The sequence below is a fragment of the Acomys russatus genome, chromosome 7 (assembly GCF_903995435.1).
Source record: "Acomys russatus chromosome 7, mAcoRus1.1, whole genome shotgun sequence".
NCBI classification, from domain to species: Eukaryota; Metazoa; Chordata; class Mammalia; order Rodentia; family Muridae; genus Acomys; species Acomys russatus.
The window spans coordinates 40,689,927-40,699,868 of NC_067143.1; the positions used below are offsets into that span (position 1 = coordinate 40,689,927).

The window sequence follows — 9,942 nt, forward strand, 5'->3', positions numbered from 1 at the left end:
CTGTGAGTTCAAGGCCAGCCTGGTCTACAAAGTGAGTCCAGGACCACCAAGGCTACATGTTGTACAATTGTGAGTCTCTGTGTTAGTTCCCATCAACTGCAAAACAGGACTTTCTGGTAATGGCTGAGCAAGGCAGTTACCTATGTGTACAGTGTTATGTCATTAGGAGTCACTTTTGTTGTGTTTCTTTAACAGAACAGTAGTTGGTTTTATGTGGGGGCCAGTCTCGCTCAAACCACTGTGCCTATATTTGTTCAAACACCAAAATGTTTTAAATAGTCTGACTGTAGATTACTCATACAATTGGAACATGCACCATTTATGGAAATTCTAAAACTAAGTCAGAAAGAACTAGAACTACCCAGAAACGTGGTGAAAGCACGAAAAAAAAACTGTCACATAATGTTAACATATATGGATATTGCCTTTGAATACATTTATCAGGGCATCTAGTCATTATATCTGGCAACTGTTGCTGCCTTATAAACTGATGCTACTGGAATTAATGACCAGTAAGGTCATCAGGGAGCTTTTCTCACCTGTCTAGTAACTGTATGGCTAAGAAGTACTGATGCATGGGGTAAAACAGAATATAAAAAAAAAATGATCACCTCATCTACTTAAAGCACACACTATCTCCAAACACTACCTGTAGTCTCCCTTCCATGAAATAAGGAAAGTGTGTGTGTGTGTGTGTGTGTGTGTGTGTGTGTGTGTATGTGTGTGTGTGTTTTAGTGTATGATGATCACAGGCGTTAAAATAAGAACTGTAAGTCATGATGTGGCATTTGTCTCATGTGGACATTGTTAACCCTGTGTAGTATAAGCCAACTAGTCATATGGAACTTTGGTTGGATCATATTTTAAAATATCTATGGCAGCGCTGATCCATTGATCGCAGCACTGGGACAATCAGATCATTCCTAGACGCCCTTTACATAGTACCACACACATAGAGGATGGTGTCGTTGTTAGTTTGCATTTGTGTTTGGTAATTTAGTCGTTGACTTCATTTCCTTGTAGTTAAGTATTTTTTTTTCTATGTGGTCTTTAATACTTACATCACCAGAGTTGTTTAAATGTTTCTATCAAAGACATAGCTTTTACATAGATTTAGGCCATCACTGAAGAAACATGATATAGATCATGTCTCCAATCTCACACACACTATACTATGTTTCTCAATGTAACTTTTAATATCAAGATGTTAACTTTTGGGGTTTTTTATTTTTTTCAAGACATGGTTCTCTGTGTAGCCTTGGCTGTCCTGGACTCACTTTGTAGACCAGGCTGGCCTTGAACTCACAGAGATTCTCTTGCCTCTGCCTCCCAGTGCTGGGATTACAGGCATGCGCCGCCACATCCAGCTAAGATGTCAATATTTAAACAATGCTCAAAAGCAAGTTCTTTTACCTTCCTTAGAAAAGTCTGAACATACTATTAAATTACTATTTGTTTTAGAAAACTCGATTACCTTGTATTTCAATAAAGCTCATAGAAAGTATTGACAAAAGCTTTCTCAAATAGCATAACCACTATCGCAAAATGTCTGCTCATAATAGTCTTAATTTATGAATTTTTTCATTAGCCTACTATTTTCTGATATAATTCTACATAGGTATCATTACCTAGGGATGTTTCAAGTTTTTCACTGTTTTTATACATATTTTTGTTTTAAATAGCACATAATTGCAAGTACAACTCCCTTCTTGCTACACTCAAAACCAAACTACACAAACAAGGAAGGTTCACTAATGAATATCATTTAAAAAATAACTTTTAGGAGGTATGTTTAATATTTTATGACCTGAAATTCTGTAAGGTAGGAAACTACTAATAAACCATTCAACAAAAATAGAAGTTAATGGTTTTCTTTGTTTTTTAAAATTCAAACAAAATGAACTTTTTAATTATTATATGCTTCTTTTTTATCACACCATCACCCTAAATTAACTCTAGGGAGGGAGAGAACTACACAGATTCTTCAAGTGCACTTAATATTAATGCAAACATTCTGTATTCCACAGAGCTTTGTGATGGTCAGACTCTAATGTGTACTGCCTAATGATGGCATGCTGGGGCAAGAGCTTTAATTTCCTCAGATTTGGGCAGATGAATAGATAGACTGGAAAGGTCACTGACCTGACATTCAGAGTCTGTTGAAATAAATGAATTATTTAAGTGTCCTACATAGAAGGGATGAAGAAAAACGGCTGAGACCACAGATACAAGGTACGATTTTGGCAGCCCTGAAATGTAAACAAAAGGATCTAACCATCCAATAACAAATTTCAAATATCATTACAAAAAAATTTTTTGGCAACAAAGAGAAGTTGCCATAAAAGGGAGATGTTAGATTATACAATACTATATACTTTGGAAAGGGTTAATGCTCGTTAGAAGGACAAGAAGTGGTATTTTGTCCCTTTCCCCAGGTGGAGGGACTGCCCTGCCCCTTCCTTCTCCACTTCTCTTTTTAAACTCCATACAAGCACCGTGGGAAATTAAAAAGCTGTAGACTAGTAGTAACAACAACAACAAAATCCCTTGTTTTTTTTTTTTTCTTACCTCAGTCCACTAGAACAAACATATAATCCTACAACTGCAATAAATGCTCTCAGTTGAAGTAGTCAATATATGCTACTCCACGTAAACAGAAGATGTAACGATAATAAAAGACCTTCTGCATTTGCAAAACTGCTGAACTTGGTCGAATACCTTCTTCGATGAGATCACCCAGATTTCTTCTAGAAGTAGTGTGAGTGAATGGTTTTTCTCCTATTCCTTGCTAATGATGAAAGAGTACAAAGATCTTAAATGTGTCAGCCTGCCAACATCTGTCAGGATCAGATCTCAAAACCTCAATCTGGCTCCTAATCACCTCCACTCCACACTGCCTTAGTAAGCTTCCATCACTAAGAAGACTCACTAAATCTTGTGTGTGTGTATGTGTATTCATGTATGAGTTACAAAAGAATTGATTTTGATTTTCATTGTAGATATCAAGATATACTTTTATATTTAGTGTTAACAAAGTTTTTCTTCATATGTACTATATAACAAATAGATCTATAACTTAAAAAAATGAATTTTGCTAATAATAGATTTTTAAAATGTAGTTCAAAGGCACGAAAACAGTATAAAAATCTAAAACAAAGTGCGTTGACCCAGGTAATTATTGCCTACTAAAATAATTTAAGAAACTTTCATATTCTTTACAATTCTTACAAGAATCCAAATGAGTATGGGTTGGGGGGAAGGGAGACAGAGAGAGAGAGAGAGAGAGAGAGAGAGAGAGAGAGAGAGAGAGAGAGAGAGAGAGAATAAGAATAAGGTAGAAGAGGGTAGCAAAAGGGAAGAGCAAGGCAGCAGCAGTAGGGAGGGCTGTGAGAGTATCCAGGAAGAAAGTGGCCTGAATATGATCACCCACAGAAACCAGTGTACTATGATAAGTTTAGGATGAGTTCAGCCGCAGGAATGTGGAGCTCCAGTCAAAGCAGAAACAATGGGGAAGGTTTTATGGCATTACAAACTGTTGACTTTCCATGGAATTCTTTTTTTTCCTTAAACCCAGAGAAAATAGCAGTGTGTACAGAGATTTCTTTTTCTAACATGTTACACTCATGTGGAACAAGAAAGGCCTACTCTTTACCACATCTTTTCACGGGCATTGTCCCGTTTAATCCTCAAGACAACCTTGATCAGTTGAACAGACTTCTTCTGAATTGAGGCAGAGAAAATATTCTCTCTATTCCAAGCATCTCAGATGGCAGATCCAAAATTAAAACCCATGTTTTAAGATCTCTTTTCCATTGCATTTACCTGACAACAAACACTGAATCTGTTAGCTGAAGAATTTTATTCAGCCTTAATTGCTCATTTTACTTCCTCATAGAACAGAATAGTTAAGGTTGAGAATAATTAAAAAAAAAAAAAAAAGAAAGAAAGAAAGAAACAGACCACTGTGAGTATAGTTTCTTTCTTACCACGTTCTTTTTTGTAAGGAAAAGGTAGTTTGTTCATGTTCCAAAGGGAAAAGAAGTGCCTCATTCCTGGACTCCATTTCTCTGTTATCTTCTACATCTAATCACATTAGCCTGTTCTGTCTGTCTGTCTCTCACTCTCATTCTCTCCCTCTACTTAGGATGGTTTTCATACATACTTACCCAAAGGTTTTCCAATATACTATCATAGCATAGAAGTTATGTTCTATCACAGTATATTAAGGAAGAGCAGAGAGAAGGGGAGAGAGAGACAAAGAAACAGAGAGAAAAAGGGGGGGGGAGGCTTAAAAGCAGATGTTTGCAAAACCTTCCTACTAGAAACTAAAGCATCCCTGGGGTAAAACTTGGAAAAGCTGGTCCAGTTACACTTCTGGTTTCTTTTCCATGCTTTGTATTAAAGTGGGTGCAGTGACCTGGAAGTCTAATTACCCATCTCCAGATGCCTCCATTTTAGGTTGCTGGTAAAAGAAAGTCAGACTAGTTGGCAGCCATCCTCTCAATCCGATCTCATAAATAACCTGGGCACTTCTGCTGTGCTCTGCCACAGAAGTTAGTGAGCACTTGGGAAGGAAAGAGCCATGCACTATAAACTCCAAGTCAGGTTAATGAAAAGTGGAAAAATAAGTGCTGAAACTATTAGAAGGAAAGTCAAGCATCCGGCAGTAACCCTTCTGCCACTACAGATGTACAGCTATCTGCAAACTTGGAAATTACTCATCCCTCATCCGTTCTTACTAGAGGAATGATGGGGTGGGGGAAACGTCACATTCTGAATTCTGGAGAATACTTGGTTCTGATATATTGAGATGGCTGCGTAGAATGTGAGTTCACATGAAAGGGTAGTGTAAAGAAAAACTGAAAATTTCAATGGGATGATGCTGTAGCATTGAGCAGAAGGAGAAAGAGCCAAGAAGAATATTGCTAAGGAAACTGGGAAGGGTGGTCTGTTATCAAGGAAGCATCTTAGCTCAGGTCATCTGGCATGTGCAAGCAGGAAATCTCAAAGTGGATGAGGTCAGACCTCTGCTGGACTAAGTCAAGCCACACCCTCCAACAAGGAGGCCAAGCAAGCAAATGGAACCAAAAGAAACCCAAAGACAACTTTCCATCAGGGATTCTCAGCTTATAAAACACATGTTGCGGAGTCACTTTAGTGGGAAAGGACCTGAACAAAATTCTCATAAAATGCATTGACACTTAGGTCCAGCCCAGAATATTGGAATACTCTGAGTATTGTATTTGGTATTTGGGATAAATTTCATGAATGAGTCAATAAGCAGTTAAGTTCAGTTCTCAAACTAAGTTTACTAATAACCACTTCTAGAGATAGAAATTCTCATCCTTTAAAATGTCTTATTTACATTGGGCAGAATAATCTGGCTAAACCAAAAGTAACAGACACCCTCTCATCTTCAAAGCTACCCTCATGGGGATTCACATAAGGATTCCCCCCCCACCCCCCGCCGCCCCATGAGCTATCCCTGCAAAACAGGCAATATCCTCTGGCCATCATAATGTTTAGGATGGAGTCTACAGCCTGGTGGTTACCTCTCATTTTGGCAGAAAGAAGGATGAAGATTCTGAAGTTGAGGCATGGTCTCCATCTTCATTAGAGTAGCCTTCAGAGCAGAGGGGGCTGCCTGGGAGAGGAAGAGGAGAAGAAGGCCTTCAGAACCTCATGTCAGCCAGGCAACACTCATCAGAACCCTAATTTTAGATTGCTGTCCTGGTGCTCAAGGCAATACACCACAGTTTCTCTGATGGAATTATTATTCAGTTTGCAGGCCTAAAATCAAATTTATCAGAACTCCTGTGGTGTAGAAAATTTTAATTAATTAGAAACTTGTGTGTGTTCATTAAATTCATATTTTCCAGCAGATAAGCCAGACTAAAGAAAACTATGCTTAAGGTCAGGAGTTCACACAGCAGTCCCTAGGTGTATGTGCCCACCTGCAGAAAAGAAACTGAGCCTGAGCACTGCCTGCTACCTGATAATCCTGACTCTTTGGCCTTTCCCTCCCTCTCTTAACTGTGGTGAGCTGAGGTCTTGGTTTAATTAATATTCCCATCCAGAGGCTGCGAAACCTAAGAAGCCTGTGGCTTTGTGCCAAACTTTTCTACACACAACATGATGGTGCCAACCTCCACATCTGCATTTGCAGCCTAGAACATTGCTGCGCTCTTGGTGACTTCAGCAGAACACCGACAAATGGTCCTTTATCTTAATACTTGATACCTTCGCTGTAATAGCAGGGCCAAAAGCACAATCTCTTCCTAAACTGTCCCGGTGGGTCATCTCTTCAAGGACTACAGAGTGTCCCCATCACCTCCCACCATTGGGGAAGCTATATGGAAAGCTGGTAGGCCATATGCTGAGTCACCTCTTCACTTTCTTCTCTTCACAGCTCCAACGGAAAATCCGTGACGTGGGCCCAGAATGAGAAGAGCAGCCGGGGGCAACACCTGTGGCAGCGACTGTCGGTCCACATCAACAAGAAGGAGAACCCCAACCAAACGGCTGTCATCAAACCCTTCCCAAAGAGCACCGAGAGCCGCGGGCCCTGTGCAGGGGCGGCTGGTGGCTCGAGCCCTGGTGCAGCAGGCGCTGTTAGCGCAGGGTGCGCGGTGGCAAGTGGCCCTGAGCCGCCGGACGCGGGCCCTAAAGCGCTGTACGACGTGGGAGAGGCCGAAGAGCGCTACCCGGCGACTGCCAGGCCGCGCTCACCCTCGCCGATCAGCACACTGAGCCACCTCGCAGGCTCCGCGGGCCGCACAGACGACGACGCGCCTTCGCTGCCCTCGGAGACCGCGGCGCGCAGCAGCTCATCCCAGGGCTCGCTTATGGAACAGATCAGCAGTGTGGTGACCCGCTTCACCGCCAACATCACGGAGCTCAACTCCATGATGCTGTCCACCGCAGCGGCGCCAGGACCCGCTGGGGCCCCTATTTGCTCCTCCTACCTGATCCCCAAAGAGATCCAGCTGCCCACGACTATGACGACCTTCGCGGAGATCCAGCCGCTGCCGGCCATTGAGGTGACCGGAGGAGCTCAGCCGGCCACGGGGGCATCACCAGCTCAGGAGACGCCCACAGGAGCTGAGGCTGCCCCAAGCAAACCGGACCTGGAGGAGCTGGTGGCCCTCACTCCACCATCGCCCTTCAGGGACTCGGTGGACTCCGGGAGCACCACCCCAAACTCTCCGGTCTCCGAATCAGCCCTCTGCATCCCTTCCTCTCCCAAATATGACACTCTCATCATCAGAGATTACACGCAGAGTTCCTCGTCGTTGTGAGCCACTGGAAACTTCCCTTGGATAGACGTGAGCAGCAGACCTCGGTGTTCACAAGTGGGCGCAGTGACACCCATAGTCACCCTAACTGAGAACCTGAGGTGAAAGATGCCAAGGGCATACACGGTGGAGATGCGAGATCAATAGTGCTATTTCACGACAGCCGATGACGACACCAACTACACATCTTCTGGCAGAATATCTTCTAGTGGCCTTAGAAAATATGGGCTTTTAAGAAACACCGCTTCTGTTTTTGGAGTGCTGACCAGAAGTGGGTGAAGCAGTAACAATTACCAAGTGCTTTGCTCTGAGGCAGCAACAGTGTGAAGCAACACCCTAAATGGTGAAAAGTGGAGTTAATAAGCAACTGTAGACAGTTTTGTTTGTTTACTTCATTTTCCCAGAAGAGTCTTTGATTCACCAAATACTGAATGTACATTTTCTAACAAACTCAAAAAAAATCTGGGACCAAAAAAGTCAACCTTTCTGTTTTTGTTTTGTTTTTTGGTTTTTTTTGTTTTTTTTTTTTTTTTCCTTCCTTCCCTGGTCCCTCCATGCAGACCTTGAAAAGCTAAAAGTAACTAGGGTCCAGTGTTTACTGAGCTTGTGAGTCTCCTGAGTAACACAAACGGGTGGTCGTGAGTGTTGTGCTAATGTACAGAGAGTTTCTAGCAGAGACGTTCCAATCGGGCTGTGAAATGCTCTCCCAAAAGCCTGCATCCTGGATTACACCTAGTTATTTCAGATTCACCTCCATTAACCAAGAACACCAGTGGAAGATTTCTGGACTATTTCACCATGTTGCCAATCAATACTGGAGTAGCAAAAAACAACAACAACAAAACAAAAAACAAACAAAAAAAATTTTCTGGAACACTGTTTTGTAATTCCCTCACTGGGGTGCATCGTGTAGCTGGGAATTCTCTTTGTAATAATAATTCGTGAGCTATAGCCTGGCTCTCTTTAATGATAACACAGGCACTCCTCCTTATAAATGCCCTTGTGTTAGTGTTGCCAGCTAAAATAGCAAGATAAGCAATGAGCTTCCTCATTCCTTTTTTTTGAGAACCTGATACACAGAGATCCTCTGTTGTTGGTGGCTGTTTTGCCCCTAGTCCCACCGCTGGACGAGTGGTCCATAGGCCCGATGAAGATGTAACAATTGGAGGGACTGTTGTTGAAAATATTAATAATAATAATAATAAATAACAGAATCTCAACACAGGAAAGTCAGCATAGCAAATGGTTTGCTATGCCCAGGGGTCGTGATTTTTATCTTTTCTTGGCTGCTTGTATGGAGCAGCAATGAACTATGACAAATGTAGATTTTTTTTCAAAGCAATACAGAATACTAAAACAGAGGAACCTTAATATCAACCACAGTCTTTCTCAGCCATTCCAAAAAAGGCAAAGCAATTACTAATCCTTTACTTTTTAAAATAGTTATTAATGTGTTTTTTGTGCGCTTCATACTGTCACTTTTTAAATACTGCAGAAAAGAATTTTAGAGTTACAATAAAAAACATATTTACTTTGGTGGGCTCATATAGATAGAAATTGTAACTCAAGACCTGAATCTACTGTCATTTTTTTATTGGTCCCATTGCAGCAATCCTCAGGTACCAAATGTTCTTGAATTTTAAATAAAGATAGTAATAAAAGGAAGAGGTATTCTATAAATTTAAAGTTCATTTGACCCAGCCTTATACTAAAGATAGCCTTATGAGAAAGATTTGCCATGAGACAGAAGTATATTTTTGGCAGAGAGAAATTTAAATGAAACTTTAAAATTCTTATTTCAATATTTTTGTCATTTTTGGGTTGGTTTTGGTTGTTATCTGGTTGTTTGTTTGTTTTTTATCATCTGATTTAAAGAAAAATTGACACTGGAAGTCTATTCATTGGCATAATCTGTCATTTTCCAGTTTTACGTGTTTAAGTTTACAAAAGCTATTGCCATTGCTTTTCTGATACCTGTTCTTATTTGAAATTTTAAATCATATCCTCCATATAACATATTAAAGGCTAACAATAATTCATGAACCTATTATCATAACGTGAATCAAGTTTCCTAAATCAGATTTGAAAATAACGTTATCAGAGCTATATGAACCAAAATAGTAATGAGATTCTTGAAACAGAAAAGAAATCTAGCTAACTTACATAGCTTCATTAAAAGCAAATGTTTGATCCTACCTGAAAACCCAGTGATATCAAAGCCCCTTTGTATCCATAAAAAATAAGGCATTCACACAGGGTTAGTGTCTAGATGTAAATTTTGTTTCATTGACTCTTTACCTTGGTTTTACGTTTTATTTTCATGTGCAGTAAGTTCTATCCCTTTGACAGTTGTCATCAACAAATTCTTTTTCCATGATTTCCATGACATTTTTTCTTTTAAAAAATTACTGGATTATCAGGAAATTGCACTAGAAATTAAAATTTAGTGCAAGTCCCATCTATAATCTATTTGTGATTTCATAGTTCACTGTGATAATAATTATTTATTCAATTAGAGGGAAATTAAATTATTTTTATTCTATGTTCCCATAACACTTGCCATCTCACTGAATAAACTGTATATTGCACATGTCAATAATACATCTTTGAATTCTTTTATTTTGGAATGATGCTAACTCTCTCTTTG

General features: G+C 40.2%; 1 protein-coding gene across 1 annotated transcript in view; it reads left to right on the forward strand.

Annotated features, from left to right (window-relative positions):
• Positions 1-7,784, forward strand: part of Grm5 (glutamate metabotropic receptor 5) — a 421,703-nt gene extending 413,919 nt beyond the window's left edge. The window contains 1 exon segment of the mRNA XM_051148879.1: positions 6,410-7,784. Coding sequence (XP_051004836.1) covers positions 6,410-7,298 — 889 coding nt within the window. The 3' untranslated portion in view covers positions 7,299-7,784.
• Positions 7,785-9,942: the final 2,158 nt, after the last annotated feature.